We start from the raw sequence: 15578 nt of genomic DNA on the forward strand, positions 1-15578 counted from the left end.
CAAATTTATCAGGAAATGAGAATAAAATATATATTTTTGGTAGTTTCATTTAAATCAAGAATGCTTCAATAAGATACAAATCACTAAGAAATTTGAATTTTTCTTTTTTTGTTTTTGATTAATTGTACTAAAGGAGTAAAAAAACTAACAAAAAGAAAGAAATTAGAATTATAATTTTTAAACAACTATTAACTAATAAGAATAAAGAAAAAAAAAGAATAAAGAATTTTTTCTTTTTAAAAAAAAACTATAAAAATAAATTCAAACTGAAAATGATATAAAAGTAATAAAAAGATGAGCGTTTGTTCTTATGACAAAGAAGTAAATAAGAAAACAAAAAATAAATAAGAAATAGAATAAAAGTACATGTGGATGGGTAGAGTATAGAGTAAGTAATTCAAAAAAATTTACAAAAATATATATGGCATTATTCCCAGATTGTATTAGACTATTTACTGGAGAAGATGTAAGTAAAGAAAAAGTTTGTTTAACTTTTGACAAAGCTGTATTTAGTAGAAACATTTCAAATAAAAATAAATTTCCACAAGATAAGATTGAAATTGGATTTGAGATTGTTACGGATAAATGTTATCAATTTATTTGTTATAACAAAACTGACTATTTTCAATGGATTAATACAATTCCATTATTCTGTAATTTTACTGGTGTTTTTGGATATCCATTACAAGCAACTGCATCAAAAAAAAAGAGTGGTTGGAGATTTCCTTTACCAATTTATCGTTCAATTGAATATCTAAAAAAACATGGAGGAGTAGAAACAGAAGGAATATTTAGAGTTAATGCTGTTTATACATGGATGAATAGAGTAAAAGAATTATTAAATTCAGGACAAGACATTAAAGATGAAGAATTTGGTCCAGAAGGAGTTCATGTTGCAGCGTGCATAATAAAATTATTTTTAAGGGAATTATCTGATTGTTTAATTCCAATGCAATTTTATCAACAATACGTTTCTGTAGGAAATACAGAAAATGTTCAAACTAGAGTAAAAGTTTTAAAACGATTAGTATCTAGTCTTCCTGACACAAACAAATATACTTTGTGGTATCTTTGTGACTTCCTTGTAGATGTATTAAACCATCAATCAGTCAATCAAATGGGAGCTTCTAACTTATCAATTTGCTTTGCACCTTCTATTATTACTTCACCTGATATTAATCCAACATTAGAAATAGAGAATTCAGCAAAAATTCGTGTTGTTTTTGAAACATTTTTAGAACAATTTAATTCAATTTTTGGAGATATTGCAACAGAAAATAGAAAAATGGGAATGGTTTCTCCTCCTTATCCAGCTGTTACTCCTACTGCTGCAGTTTCTGATGCTATTGTAGCAGAACAAGTTGCCCAAGAGTCTAATAGAAGAAAAACTTTAAGTTTTAAGGGTAAAATATTTTCAAATACATCAAATAATGATGAGAAGAGAGATGAACCTCCTAAATCATTTTTAGGAAGAAAAACTCATATGTCTCAAGAAAGCTCTATCTCAGACCGTACAAATACAGCGCCATCTTCGGTTCAAAGTTCTGTTACTACATCTGCTATTGGTTCTACTCAACAAACTTTAGGACATCAAATTATTGATGAAAAAGAAAGGTTTGCTTCATTAGAAGAAAAAATAGCTTATTTAATGAGTAAATTTGAAGAACAACAAACAACAATCCAACAACTTACTCAACGTATTGTGTTTTTAGAACACCAAGTAGCACTAAAGGACTCTTCAACAAAAGGTAATGAAGAACAACAATTTGGGTTATCACCACCTAAAGTTAAAGTTGACTTTTTGGCTATGAGAAAAACAATGAATAAACCAATTCGTCAAGAAAATATTGCTTCAAGTGCACCTCCTTCAAACAATCCTATTCTTCAACATACTCTTGAACAAAACTATCAACACCCAGATGACATGGGTACTCAACAAGAATATACTATGGAAGATGCCCAGTCTCACAAACAAGAAATACCTGAACAACCCCCTCAACTTCCTCCTCCAAGAAGGGGAGCTTCATCTGCTAATAGATCTTTAAATCCAACTTTATCTTCTAATGACTCAGTAAGGAGAGGTGGTTTTAAATCAACTTCATTAAGTAATTATGAACAACCAACAACTAGTGTTTCAGCTCCTCCACTAAACCCAGGGTTTAAAGGAAGAGGTACACTTAGAGGGGGGTATCATTAAATGAAATAACCAAAAAAACATAATTAACATCAGTTGTTTATTTTCTGTTATATGTAACAAAATTTGTTAACACTTCAGTTTAGAATTGTTAAGTTGAAATTAGAAAAAAAGGAAAATAAGAAATAGAAGAACTATAAACTTAATAAGTTTAAATATGGCACAAGAATTGTTTGTTTTATTTAACCAATAACATATTGTTTTACCAATAATAAGAAGTGAATATTCAAAAGACTAGTGATTATTTATTTAAAATATTAATGATTGGTGATTCAGGTGTTGGTAAAAGTTGTTTACTGTTAAGATTTTCTGTTTGTATTCTTTAATTTTGACTTTAATATAGAATTAAGTCAAATAAAGTATTTGGTTTCATTGTGGGGAGTAAATACTATATTTTTAGTAATTTTTAAATTACATCATAGTTTTGACTAATCAATATAGGATGACGTCTTTTCAGATACTTATATTACAACTATTGGTGTTGATTTTAAAATTAAGACATTAAAAATCAATGGAAGAGATATTAAATTACAAATTGTTTGTTTTCTTCTAAATACTTTAACTTTATTTTAAAAGTAATCATTTCTAACTAAAATAGTGGGACACTGGTTTGTCATTTGTATTTTATTAAGATTTGAATACTAACAATTTATTTTAGCTGGACAAGAACGGTTTAGAACAATCACCTCTTCATATTACAGAGGGGCTCATGGTATTATTGTTTGTAATTACTATTTTTTGACGTTAAAAGATAAAAAGTGTTTAACAAAGTAGGTTGTTTATGACGTGACCGATGTTCAATCTTTTAATCATATTCGTCAATGGCTTAATGAAATTGAAGGCAATGCATCTCCAAATGTTGTCAAAATGCTCATAGGAAATAAAGCTGATAAAGATGCAACCAAAGCAGTTTCAACTGAACAAGCAGCAGAATTTGCAAAACAAGAAGGAATGAAATTCTTTGAAACATCTGCTAAACAATCAATCAATGTAGAAGCTGCTTTTCTAGAATTAGCTCAAGACATCAAGAACCAAATGAAAGAAACGCCTCGTGTTACTCCAGATAATGTTGCAATTAAGCCTGAAGTTCAACAAGAACCTCAACCAGGATGTTGTTAAAAAGTGATGCTTTCTTTTAAAATTCTAAATGACTTTTCAATTATTTAATAAAATAACTTCTTTTTTGAACAATCAACTAAATAAAAAAGAAAAAGATAAGTTAAAAGAAAATAGTTGAAGATGAATCTCCTTGTGACTTTTTGTCTTTAGAATTTAATGCTCCAGCTTAATTTAATTAGTATTTATTTGAAAAATAATATAAAGTATAAGAATAACAAACCCCACTCATCCCAATAAGCGTCATTTGCTTCATTTGAAATTCCCCAACCAAATACATCATTTTGTTGTTTTTGTTGAACTTTTGTTTCATTAATGATTTCTGGCTTTGAAGTTGGTTTTTCTTTAAGTAAAACTGTTGTTTTATTTTGTGTTTTATTCTGGAAATTTTCAGGAAGACCAATTTCTTTTAATTGTCGTTGTTTTTGATCAGCTTTTTGGAAAGTTTTTGACTGAGAAGTTGATGATTTTTTACCAATCATCTTTGTTAATCTTTCAATATCGTCATCTTCTTTAGTTGTATTGTTTTGATGAGTATTAACTGATTGATTGTCATTTGTTTTTTGTTGTTGAGAAGGAAATTCTGGATCTATTTCTTCAAAGAGAGTAAAAACATCTTCAGGGTTTTGTTGTGGTGTTACAGCATTACTTCTTTGAGGAGATACATTCCATAAATCAATATTAACTTTTTGAACTGGTTTTTGTTGATCATAAATAACATCAGCAGGTTTTTTAAGATTCAAATGAGGTGTTTCTTTTACTTCTTGTTTTTGTTCTTCAGGTTTTTGCTCTTGTTGTTGATTGTCTAGTTGTTCAGAATATTTTAGTACTGTTTCTGTTAATGAAGAAAATAATTCTCTTGCTTTATTTCTAACATTTTTGTGGTCATCAACAAGGAAAACAGAGATGTAAGGCAAAATATTACGAGCACTATCATTTGCACTAAAATCATTAATGTTATCCTTTATTCCATTGATTATTGCAATTCTCATTTCTTTGACAGCATCTTTACCACTACGAGCAATAGAACATAACAATAATCTCTTTCTTGTTTCTACTGTAAAAAATGAACAACTTTTTGAAATACAAACAACTGTGTTTGTTCTAACAATAAGACTAGGATCACCAAGTGCTTTTTCAAATCTATTTGCACACTCTAACTGTTTAGATTTATTAACTTTTTCAATTAAGACTAAAAGTGCCCTTATTCCAGCATCTCTTATTTTATCATTTTGATGGTTTGTGCATTGAATAATACTAGGAAATAATGACTCTGCAAAAGATGGAGTTATGTGTTGAGAACAATAACGTAATGACCCTAACGCACTATATTTTGTTTGGAGGTCTGATGAATTAATAAATTTAGGAATATAATTTTGTACTTGTTGTACAAATTCATCTTGTTCCAATCCACTTGAAACTTTTAACAATGACTCTACTGCACATGAAGCTTCTGGCATATTAGACCTAAACAAATCAATATAAAATGGAAGTAATTTATATCTGCAAAATAATGATGGAAGTGAAGTTTTAGTAATTGAGCTTAAGAAAGAACGACGAGTAAAATCGTCCAATGCCGAATAATTATCCATGTTATAGACAATAGTTAAAAATGGTGTTGAAACACTTGGATGAGTTAAAAAAGAAGTTATTGGTTGGGAAGCTAATGAAGAAATTAGTGCTTGAAGTGGTGCTGGAGGATTTGGATATACTTGAGAAGCCAGTTTAGAAAAAGAATAACTATCAACATATTCTGAAGATGAATCATTTGGTAAATGACCAATACTTCTATTTGATTCTATATATGTTTTGAAGTCACCTAATTGTCCTAATTGAGTAACATATTGTAATCCTCCTAATTTCCATTCTCCACTCTTTGTGACAAAAATACTATTCTTTGTAATGTTATAATGACCTAATTTAGCTGTTATATTAAGAAAATGAATAGCGTTGGCTAAAGAAAATAAACCCCATAATACCATATCTTCATTACATTTACTTGACTGAAGAAAACTAGTTAATGGATAAACTTCTTCTGTTAGTATTACTGTTGTTCTATCATTAACTACATGATCCAAGTAATTTATAATGTTTGGGTGTTTTAATGTTCTGAACCGTTTAAGTACATTCTCATTTAGAATTCTTGGATTACTTGAAGGAAATTCAAATAAACTAATATTCTTTTTATCTGAAACTTTCTTTGCATGATAAACAGTATATGTAAAATTATTTTCAGTGATAGTTTCTTGTTTTTCTTGTGACTCATATGGAAGACTTGGTCCAACAAAGGCTTTGAATAATTTCATTTGGATTTAACTATGTCTTTTTCAGTACAACAAAAACATTCATATTAATTCAATAGTTTTATTATAATATCAAATAATAAATGGAAAAGAGAATAGTTAAAGAAACTCAAAACAAGAGACAAAAATAAAAAAATCTTTTATTTTGTCAGATCTCATAAGATTATATTTCTTTCTATCATTTTTTAATCTCATTTATAAAAAATCTTAAAATCCTTTTATTTAAAAATTGTCTTTTTTTACTATTAAATACATTAATCATTTCTTTAGAATAGTTTATCAATAACATTATATAACTACTATTGATTATTAAATTTGTTAACTGGTATTGCTTTGGTTGAATATTAAATTTAAAATGTATTAATCAACTAATAATACTATTTTGTTTGTTGTTGAACTATCTAAAATCTTTTGAATAAATTTTATGAACGTTTTACTCATGAAAATGGTATTTTTGATATCTTTTTATGATAATTTTTGCTTTCACTATTAATGACTATACTACTCTTTCAATAATATTTAACAAAAATTAACTTATCATTATACTCATCTAATACCTATTACTAACATTATTATACTATTCATTAACACCAATAATACTGTTTATTATTTTTTTTATTATTCATTCAAATTAAAATTTTTTACAACCAAGTTAACATGTAAGGAAAGACAATCAATTGAAACAACAATTTTAAAAACCAATGATAATGTGTCTCTTTTATTCACTTTTCTTTGTTAAAACATTTATCAAAAAAATATCATACTTGGAATTATATTAATATATCAATACACTCTATAATTTTAATTCAATTGCAGAATAAATAACAATTTCTTTATTTTTCAAGACTTATTTTAAAGAATATTTGTACTTCAATAAATGTTTATTTAATTAATAAAAACAATAAGACTGTGTGTTATTTAATAGAAATAATAATTTTTTCAATACCAATGTACATAAGTACTAAGTAATTGCAAGAATAATCAATTTAAATAAAAAATAAGTTTTAAAATATAATAAAAATTCATAAAATATTTATAAATGAGTGTGTGTTTTGATTAAATAAAATACGATTTCTATTACCAAGTTAAAGATATCTCCTAAAAAAAATATAAAGAAGAATATATGTATTTCATTTTCACTAGAATAGTAAACCTTTGAGATTAAAGCTGAAAAAAACTAATTCATCATAAGACTTATATTTTTTAAATAAAATAAAAATAATAAAAATATAAGAAAATTATAATAAAAGAATAGTAAAAATAATAAAAACCCTTGAAAGAACTAAATGTAGATTAAGCTGGATGAGTGCTAAAGTTGCCACCGCTGTTCAAAGAGAAACATGCACAAAAACTGTTTGCCCATGTAAGGCTAGATGTCAAGCATTCAGAGCAGAAGTTATCAAAAGAACTATTAAAAATCATAAAGACATTGAAGCCGCTAAGAAAGCAGTTTATGTTGCTAAGAGAAATGCTGAAATTAATGGTGATTTATATGCTGAAGCTGATCCAAAATTAATTGTTGCCATTAGAATTAGAGGTATTAATGGAGTTTCACCAAAAATTAAGAAAATTCTTAAACTTCTCAGATTAAGACAAATTAATAATGCTGTCTTTATTAAGGCAAATGCTTCAACTATTAAAATGTTAAGACTTGTTGACCCATATGTTACTTATGGTTATCCAACTTTAGAAACTGTACAAAAACTTATTTACAAACGTGGAGCTCTTAAGATCAATGGAAATAGAATGCCAATTACTTCTAACTGCATGATTAAGAAAGCACTTGGAGATAAAGATATTGTCTGTGTTGATGACCTTATTCATGAAATTTATACTGTTGGAAAGAACTTTAAGGAAGTTAACAATAAACTTGCTCCATTCAAATTAAACGGTGCTAAAATTGCTGAAAAGAACAAGAAGATTCATTTCATTCTCGGAGGAGGATTTGGAAATCGTGAATTACTCATTAATAAACTCATTGCTAAAATGAATTAAATTGACTTACTCATGAAAGGAGCTTTTGCTAATTGCATTTCTTTTGTGCTTTTTATTAAAAAATTTAATTTTTTCTATAAAATAAATTGAAAATAAAATAATTAATAATAATAAAATGATATGTTATCTCTTATAATTAGATTTAATAAAGTCAAATAAATCGTTTAATGTATATGTCATGGTAGTAAAGGAAGTTATAGTTCTGTACTTTGCCATATCAGTGATAATATCTTCCATTTTATGTTGACAATCAATTACGGATTGATTTTCATCATCAATAACACTCTATAAATTAAATAAATAAGATGGTATAGTAATAAACAAATAAAAATAAACAAACTTTTAAATAGTAGTTTTGTTGAATTTGAACTCGGTTTGCCTTATCAACTATTTGCCATAATTTAGTTTGTTCATCAGCAACTACTGCAGTTATATCACAAATTCTTTTTGTTGTTTTTTCAATAGTGTCTGATGTTGTATTTATTAATCTTTCTTCTATTGTTGCTTGTTTCATTTCTTTTCAGAAAAAACTAAAATTTATTAGTTTTTTCTCTTATTAGTTTTTAATATTTTTTATTTATTGAAAATTCCAATAAAGTTTATTGACTCTTCATCTTATAATGAAAGGATGATTAATTATCAAAAAGACATATGCTTATAAACACAATTGAATTAAAAAGAATTTTAATTCATAAATAACTAATAAGTTATTCAGTTATAGAATGAGAAGTTTATATTACCATATATGTGATCTAAAGAATGCATTTACATTCAAAAAACATTTAGCATCAACACACTCCTCATTTTTTACTCGAACAGGGGATTTTCAATTTCTTATTGATGGAGAAGAGACAATGCAAAAAATTGCTGAATCACTTGTTTCTGCAAAAAATACAATTAAAATAATGGGATGGAGAATGGATCTAAACGTTCCTATGATTAGAACTAATCATTACCTACAAGGAAAAACAATTCTTGATATTTTAATGATTGCTGCAAAACGTGGTATAAAAATTTATGTATTATTATATAAATCCCCTTATGTTAGTCATTTAACAAAAAACCAAACTACAACAAAAATTCTAAATTCTGTACATCCTAATATTGTTTGTATTTGCGAACGTTGGTCATTAATATTTTCTCACCATGAAAAAGTTATTATTATTGATAATGAAATTGGGTTTGTAGGTGGAATTGACCTTTGTGTTGGGAGGTATGACACTCATGACCACCAAATATCACCTTGTGTCAAACAAGATGATTATTATATTTATCCTCCAATTGATTACAACAACATCCAAATTCATAAAACTAATTCACTCCAATATCCAAGAATGCCATGGCATGATATTCACTGTATGGTTAATGGAACAATTTTAAATGACCTCCAATATCATTTTCACCAACGATGGCAATTTTATAATGGGTCTATTGAGTCTATCTCTGTAAACACATACGAAGGTTCAGATGAAATGAAGTTATGTAGATCAATATGTAATAGTTCTGGATCTCAAAACGAATGTAGTATTTATGGAGAAATGCTTAGGTTAATAAGAAAAGCAGAACATTTTATTTATATTGAACAACAATATTTTTTAAGTAATTGTGGTAAAAAAAATATTTCAAATAAACTTGGTCAGGCAATTGCTAAAAAGATAGTTACATCTTTTGAAAGAGGAAAAAAGTTTTTTGTTGTCATTGTGTTACCAGTGTTTAGTGAAGGTCAATTAAGGCAAAAGTCAGTTAGAAAAATTTTAGAATACACTAGAAAATCTATATATGATGGGACTAATAGTATTTTTAATATTGCTAAAAAGAATGGTGTAATAGATATTTCCAATTATTTGTGTGTTTGTAATTTGTACAACTATGGATGGTGTGAAAAATATGGCATAACTTCAAGTCAAATTTATGTTCATTCAAAATTAATGATAATAGATGACAGGTATGCATTAATAGGCTCTGCTAATATGAATGATCGTTCATTACGTGGAGATCGTGATACTGAAATTGCAATTTCTATTAAAGAAACGAATCAAATAAAAGAGTTATTTGGAAGAGAAGAAATCAATGTCTGTAAAAAAATTTCATCATTGAGAAAAAAGTTATGGATGGAACATCTTGGATTCAAAGAACATTTATCCTTGCTTGTTGAAGACGCTTATGAATGCTTTGAAACAATTTGGAAACAAGTGGCTCATGAAAATAGATTGATTTATGAACAAGTCTTTCCATTATTTCCAAGAGATGCTTTTACATATTATATCAATACAGAAAAACATACTCATCCTATTGCAGTTAAAGAAAAACTACCTTTACTAGTTAAGGTTCAAGGTCATCTTGTACTGGCATCGTTAATATTTGGTTCAAAAGAGCATCAACGAAGTTATGGATTAACTGCTATTGTTACTTAATTATATATTTTATTTAAATATAAAAAAGAAAAAAAGATCAGAACAAATCGGTCTTTTAAAAAAGGTTTACTTCTTCTTTCTAGATGCTTTCTTCATTTCTTTCTTCTTATAGTCTTTGAATGAATGGCACATTCTCCATTTCTTCTTATGTTCCTTTCTAGCCTTTCTTGGTGCTTTAGTCTTCTTATCCAAACCAGCTCTAATTAATTGATGTTTTGGAACAAATTTCTTTAAGGCTGAAAGTGTGTCATAAATCAATGCAAATCCTGATGTCTTTCCTCCTCCGTACTTAGTAACAAATCCATTAAGAACGATAGTTTGGACGTCTTTTACCTTGTACATTTTAGCAAGCTTTTCTTTAATTTCAGTGAATTTTGGTTGAACAATTCCTGGATGATAAATATCAACAACTACTTGCTTTCTGCAAAGTAATGGATTAACAATAAGATTTCTTGTTCTGATTGTAACTTCACTCTTTTGAGTTGCCATTGTTACAATTACGATTTGTTAGTTTTTTTACCCTATTGTTTTTTTTCTGGGGTTTTCATTTCTTATAGTAATAAAATAAATTCAAAATTAATGAAATAGTTTAATTAATAACTAGTAATTTTAAGATTAAAAAAACAAAAATTGCAATGAAAATAAAAAATAATGTTTTTCTTGTAATGTGTTATTTCACACATTTTTTAATACCATTGAATTGATTATTTTGAACACTAGACAGTTATTTTTTTACAGCTAAAGTGTTTCAGTATGAATAAGAAGAAAAGAATTTTAATAATAACAAATAATAAGGAATATTAAAAATTAAAAATTAATTTCAATTATTAAAAAAAACAATTCTTTAAAAATATAATAATTTTATTATAAAAATTAATCTGGACTTAATGTGAACTAGAAAACAACCCTAACAGTTTACCAGTCAAGATGCACCACTTCAGTAATATTAAAGACGTTGTCGCTATTGATTTCATTAAAGCCTATGCTGAACATCTTAAGAAATCAGGAAAGCTTGAAATCCCAGAATGGGTTGATACCGTCAAGACTGGTATGTGCAAAGAACTTGCACCATTAAATCCAGACTGGATTTACATTAGAGCCGCTGCTATTGCAAGAAAAGTTTATTTGAATAATGGTATTGGAGTAATGGCTCTAAGAAGAGCTTATGGTGATCAATATAACAAACACTATAACCCATCTCATAGAACTCTTGGATCAGGAAAGGTTAACAGATATATCCTTCAACAACTTGAAAAGATGGGTTTAGTTGCTAAGGCTCAAAGTGGAAGAACTCTTACCAAAGAAGGAAGAAAGGATATGGATAAAATCGCTTTCCAAGTTTATAAGGAACATGAAGCTAAAGTTACTCCAATGATCCTTATGCCAATGAACTAATTGAATTACTGGTAACTGTGATATTAATTAGTGTTTTCTTTAATAAAAATATTTATTTGAATTTTAGTGCCATAAAATGCTGGAAATGTGTAATTTTATTAATGAGTATATATTTATTTGAAATTGAATAGAGTTTATATGAAATAAAAATTAAATTAAAGGAGATGATGATAATGCTACACAATAACGACATACCAAGGAAGTATCATTAATGTAATCACTACAAGCAGAATGTATTCCATGACCACATGGATAAATTGTGACTGGTTGACCATCAAAAAGCGAGTTTTTACAAATCAAACATGTTCCTTTAACTGTGACAGTAGGATAACTTTGAAGTTGACTAAATCCAGGTTTTGGAGGTGTAGTAATAATGCTATTAAGTTCATTAAAGTGAAGATGAAATAATTGAGATTTATTTAAAAAATTATTATAAGAACGATGAAAAATTTTTAAAATTTGAATATGTTGTTCTTTTCCTTTTTTGTTTTTATAACTTCCAATTTGAATGTTTCTTATAATAATTTCATTTTCAATTTCTTTATTTATTAATAATTCAAAGAATTTTTCTAATTCATTATCATTAATTGGATAAGAACAAATATTAATAATTATCATTTCTTGATAATTTTCAATTTCTTCTTTTGTACGTTCATTTAATATGTTTCTAAAAATTTCATATTCTTTCATTTTATATAATAGACTTAGTACTTCTCCTTGGTTAGAAAGTTCTTTAAGCTCTTCTATTTTATTTGTATTATTTCCTTCTAAAATACTTTCAATGGATTTGTTCATTACTTTTCTTTTATTTTTTTTAAGTTTTAGTTTTTCTGAATTTTGTTTTTTTAATTTTTCTAAATGTTGGTATTTTTTTATCTTCAAATAAATTATGTTTCACGAAAATGAATGGTTGGATTTTGATAATTCTTAAATTTTTTAATGTATTTTAGTATTACTCTCATTATACTTAAATTTAATTCATTTAATGTTATAATGACACTATCATAATTGATATATCTTTCATTCCACGAGGTGTTTTGTTTTATTTTCCATTTCTCTTTATTTAATATCACCTGTGTTTCATATAACATTTCAAATATTCTAAAGTAATATCGTTATTTGGGTATATTTCATTTTTTGGTTCTTTCTTCCTTATTCTAATTTTCTTGTTAGAATCAAACATGATTTTATTTGTATTGATTCTGACCCTTTCTTCCTTATTAAATTTAATTCTTTCTTTGATCATTCTCATCATATATTTTAGGTATTTTATTCTTTCTAGTGATTTGACTTTTATTCCTTCTTCATCATGTTCTTTTAATTTCATGATGCACTTTATTCTGTACCATTTCATTGAATATATCTTCTAGTCTATTGATTTTCTTTATATTTCTTTTATTTCATCATTTTTATCTCCTATTATTTTATTTTGGAGATAGAGGTACATACAAATTGAAATCATCTTCATATCATCTTGCAGATAATCAATTCTGCTTCCTGACAATATCAATCTATTATTAATTTCTATTATTAATTCGTCAGCTTCTTTTCTTTTCCAGTAGTAATTAATGTTTGTACATTTTTCTACTTTCATTTCTTTCATTTTATTGATGAGAGTGTTAAGGTATTCTTCATCAATTTCAATAGAGTTATTCTTTAATATGATGTTTTTTCTTTATTATTGAATTACACTCTACTCTTCTATTATATCATTTACTTTCACTCTAATGTATTGTTTAGTATTTTCTTTTATTTTATGTGATATTTTAATATATTTAATATATTCTTTTTCATTATTGACATTGATGTTTATCACTTTTATTATACTTTCTATTTGTTCATTTCTTAATTTCTTATATAATTTCTTATTTAACCAATTAATTGCAAAACAATACAACACTTCATTTAAAATTCTATTTCTTTATTTTTTGTTTCTTCTTGTCTGATTATCATCTCTTGTTTTTTGACAATCAGTGCTTTGCTTTCTTCTTCGATTTCCACTACTGTCTTTTTCATAGGAGTAGTTTCGTTCATCTTCATCGTTCCTGATGATGTTTTCCTCAATATTGGTTGTGTATTTATCACAAGCGTCATCGTTTTCTTCTTCTCTAGTTCCTTCTGTGAAATAAAATTTTCAATATCATCTTGTTGTTTTGATATTATTTGTTTTTGTGTCTCATTTTCTTTTTGTGTATTATCTAATTCTTCTCTTGTTATTTCTGCAATCTCATGACTTATTACTGCTGCTTGTTGAATTTCAGAGATTTGTTTTTCTTTATCTCTTAATTCACTTTTCAGCTCCTCAACTTTCTTCTCTAGTACTTCTGCTTTTTCCTCTAACACACTATTCTTCTTCTCCAGTATTTCTCCTTTTTTCTTCAGCTCTTCTGTTTTCTCCTTTTGTTCATCCTTTTCCTTCTGTAACTTCCCTTTAGTGGATTTTATACTTCGAATGGTTTCTTCGTTGTTATTCATTTCCATGATTTTCCTTCCTTCTATCTCATTTATTTCACCTTGTAATTTTATATTTTCTTCTGTTAGTTTTTCATTTTCTTTCTCAAATTCTTTTCTGACTATTTCTTTTGCTTTTTCTATCATTTCATCTGAGATGGCTTGTTCTTCTTCCTTTCTTTTTGCTTGATATTCTTTAATTTCTTCTTCTAATTTTTTAATCTGTTTTTGTAGTACTTTAATTTCTTCTTTTTCTTTATAATTTTCCTCTTCATTCTTTGTTTCTTCTTTGTTTTCTTCTTGTGTTTTTCTTTCTTTTTCTGTTTCATTTATTATTTTAGCCATTTTACATCTTTCTTGTAATTCTTTGATTGGATTTCTACTTTTGATTTCTGTTTCAATTGCTTGGATATCTTCTTCCCATCCTTTTGTTCTTTCCTTAAATTCTTCTTGCATTTCTCTCAATTCTCTTTTTCTTTCTAATTGCATATACTTCTTGAAGAATATCATATCATCTTTTTCTTTTACCTTCATATTTTTTAAGTATTTCTGAATATTCTCCTTTTCCCATTTACTTGTTATTCCTTTTATTCTTTCTTGTATATCTTTTATTGTTAACCGTCTATGTCTATTGTTTGTATATTCATTATTATTCCAGTATTTATCCTGTTTCTTATTTGTTTTTCTTTGTGTCTTTCGTCTTATAATCCATTTTTCCTTAGTATTTCATTTATCATAATCGTAATATCTTTTATTATAATCGTAATATCTTTTATTGTTGTTATTGACATTAAACATTGTATTTCTATGTCTTGTTTGGTTTTCTTTACAAGAAGTCAAGGCATTACTCCATAACAATGGCAATAAAATTTGTTGTATATCCTGCATTGGAAAGGGATCTAATATTGAATTATAAAGAAATAAACTAAAACTAAAATTTATTCTATTTCATTTTATATTATAATTTATACCATCAATATAATATAAAATGATGATGGATTGAAATGGAATTATCTTTAACGAAAATTGAATATTACAAATATTTAAAATTGAATATTCATAATCATATGAAATAAAAATAAAATATGATAATAACTAAAAGTGTATTACTAAATAAAGGCAACGAAAAAAGCGAATAATTGAAAAAGAAGAGAATGAATGATATAAAAGAATAAAAAGAAAGTAAGAAGTTGGATATGATGAAGAAAGAATAAAAGTAGAAAGGAGAGAAGATAAAAAGAAAGAAGATAAAGTGTAATAAAACAAAAGAGATGATAAAAGAAGAAAAGAATGAAAAAAAAAATAAAGGATGCAAATTTTATTGAAACAAATAAAAAAAGTGCAATAAAAAAGCGCAAAATTTAATGATGCAAAATATTTAGCAACATATTTTATTGATGCAAAATATTTTGAAATAAAAATAATTCATCATTTGATATTATTATATTTGATAATAAATTATATTATGTATTAAATACATCATATTTCTTTATTATTTATCTTTCTTTTCTTTTTATTATTTCATATATTAAATTATTATTCATTCATTTATTATTTATATTTCATTTATTAAATAAAATGAAAATGAAATTGTAAAATATCAATCAATTAAATATTCATGAATAATAATTTATTAATATTTAATAATTGAAATAATAAATAATAAAGTAACAATAATGATATATTCAATATATTCTTTATTTGATTTGT

General features: G+C 26.2%; 9 protein-coding genes across 9 annotated transcripts, besides 2 other annotated features; 5 read left to right on the top strand and 4 right to left on the bottom strand.

Annotated features, from left to right (window-relative positions):
* Positions 1-421: 421 nt before the first annotated feature.
* On the top strand, positions 422-2197 carry EHI_146500 (Rho GTPase activating protein, putative; the record flags this gene model as incomplete). The annotated part of the gene is made up of 1 exon (XM_643940.1): positions 422-2197. The coding sequence occupies one exon, from the start codon at positions 422-424 to the stop codon at positions 2195-2197; it is 1776 nt and encodes a 591-aa protein (XP_649032.1).
* Positions 2198-2351: 154 nt separating this feature from the next.
* EHI_146510 (Rab family GTPase) lies at positions 2352-3361 on the top strand (the record flags this gene model as incomplete). Its single annotated transcript, XM_643941.2, has 6 exons — positions 2352-2365; positions 2433-2505; positions 2636-2731; positions 2793-2802; positions 2853-2914; positions 2969-3361. The coding sequence occupies 6 exons, from the start codon at positions 2352-2354 to the stop codon at positions 3311-3313; spliced, it is 600 nt and encodes a 199-aa protein (XP_649033.2). The 3' UTR covers positions 3314-3361.
* A 52-nt stretch (positions 3362-3413) lies between these two features.
* On the bottom strand, positions 3414-5616 carry EHI_146520 (HEAT repeat domain containing protein; the record flags this gene model as incomplete). Its single annotated transcript, XM_643942.2, has 2 exons — positions 3414-3478; positions 3534-5616. The coding sequence occupies 2 exons, from the start codon at positions 5614-5616 to the stop codon at positions 3414-3416; spliced, it is 2148 nt and encodes a 715-aa protein (XP_649034.2).
* A 1293-nt stretch (positions 5617-6909) lies between these two features.
* On the top strand, positions 6910-7662 carry EHI_146530 (60S ribosomal protein L7, putative). Its single transcript, XM_643943.2, has one exon. The coding sequence runs from the start codon at positions 6916-6918 to the stop codon at positions 7606-7608; it is 693 nt and encodes a 230-aa protein (XP_649035.1). The 5' UTR covers positions 6910-6915; the 3' UTR covers positions 7609-7662.
* A 69-nt stretch (positions 7663-7731) lies between these two features.
* EHI_146540 (uncharacterized protein) lies at positions 7732-8122 on the bottom strand (the record flags this gene model as incomplete). The annotated part of the gene is made up of 2 exons (XM_643944.1): positions 7732-7893; positions 7949-8122. 2 exons carry the CDS (start codon positions 8120-8122, stop codon positions 7732-7734), a joined length of 336 nt encoding a protein of 111 aa, XP_649036.1.
* A 208-nt stretch (positions 8123-8330) lies between these two features.
* On the top strand, positions 8331-10022 carry EHI_146550 (phospholipase D, putative; the record flags this gene model as incomplete). The annotated part of the gene is made up of 1 exon (XM_643945.1): positions 8331-10022. One exon carries the CDS (start codon positions 8331-8333, stop codon positions 10020-10022), a length of 1692 nt encoding a protein of 563 aa, XP_649037.1.
* Positions 10023-10059: 37 nt separating this feature from the next.
* Positions 10060-10511, bottom strand: EHI_146560 (40S ribosomal protein S24, putative; the record flags this gene model as incomplete). Its single annotated transcript, XM_643946.2, has 1 exon — positions 10060-10511. One exon carries the CDS (start codon positions 10509-10511, stop codon positions 10089-10091), a length of 423 nt encoding a protein of 140 aa, XP_649038.1. The 3' UTR covers positions 10060-10088.
* A 419-nt stretch (positions 10512-10930) lies between these two features.
* On the top strand, positions 10931-11440 carry EHI_146570 (40S ribosomal protein S19, putative). The gene has a single exon (XM_643947.2). It carries the CDS (start codon positions 10950-10952, stop codon positions 11415-11417), a length of 468 nt encoding a protein of 155 aa, XP_649039.1. The 5' UTR covers positions 10931-10949; the 3' UTR covers positions 11418-11440.
* A 127-nt stretch (positions 11441-11567) lies between these two features.
* EHI_146580 (uncharacterized protein) lies at positions 11568-12212 on the bottom strand (the record flags this gene model as incomplete). Its single annotated transcript, XM_001914103.1, has 1 exon — positions 11568-12212. One exon carries the CDS (start codon positions 12210-12212, stop codon positions 11568-11570), a length of 645 nt encoding a protein of 214 aa, XP_001914138.1.
* Positions 12213-12369: 157 nt separating this feature from the next.
* Positions 12370-14435: a repeat region.
* Positions 13686-14769: a repeat region.
* Positions 14770-15578: the final 809 nt, after the last annotated feature.

This window comes from Entamoeba histolytica, genomic scaffold, assembly GCF_000208925.1.
Source record: "Entamoeba histolytica HM-1:IMSS scf_1104750518517 genomic scaffold, whole genome shotgun sequence".
NCBI classification, from domain to species: domain Eukaryota; phylum Evosea; order Mastigamoebida; family Endamoebidae; genus Entamoeba; species Entamoeba histolytica.

Coding starts and splice junctions, on each gene's coding strand:
- EHI_146530 (XM_643943.2), top strand. CDS start 6,916: ATGAGTGCTAAAGTTGCCACCGCTGTTCAAAGAGAAACATGCACAAAA.
- EHI_146570 (XM_643947.2), top strand. CDS start 10,950: ATGCACCACTTCAGTAATATTAAAGACGTTGTCGCTATTGATTTCATT.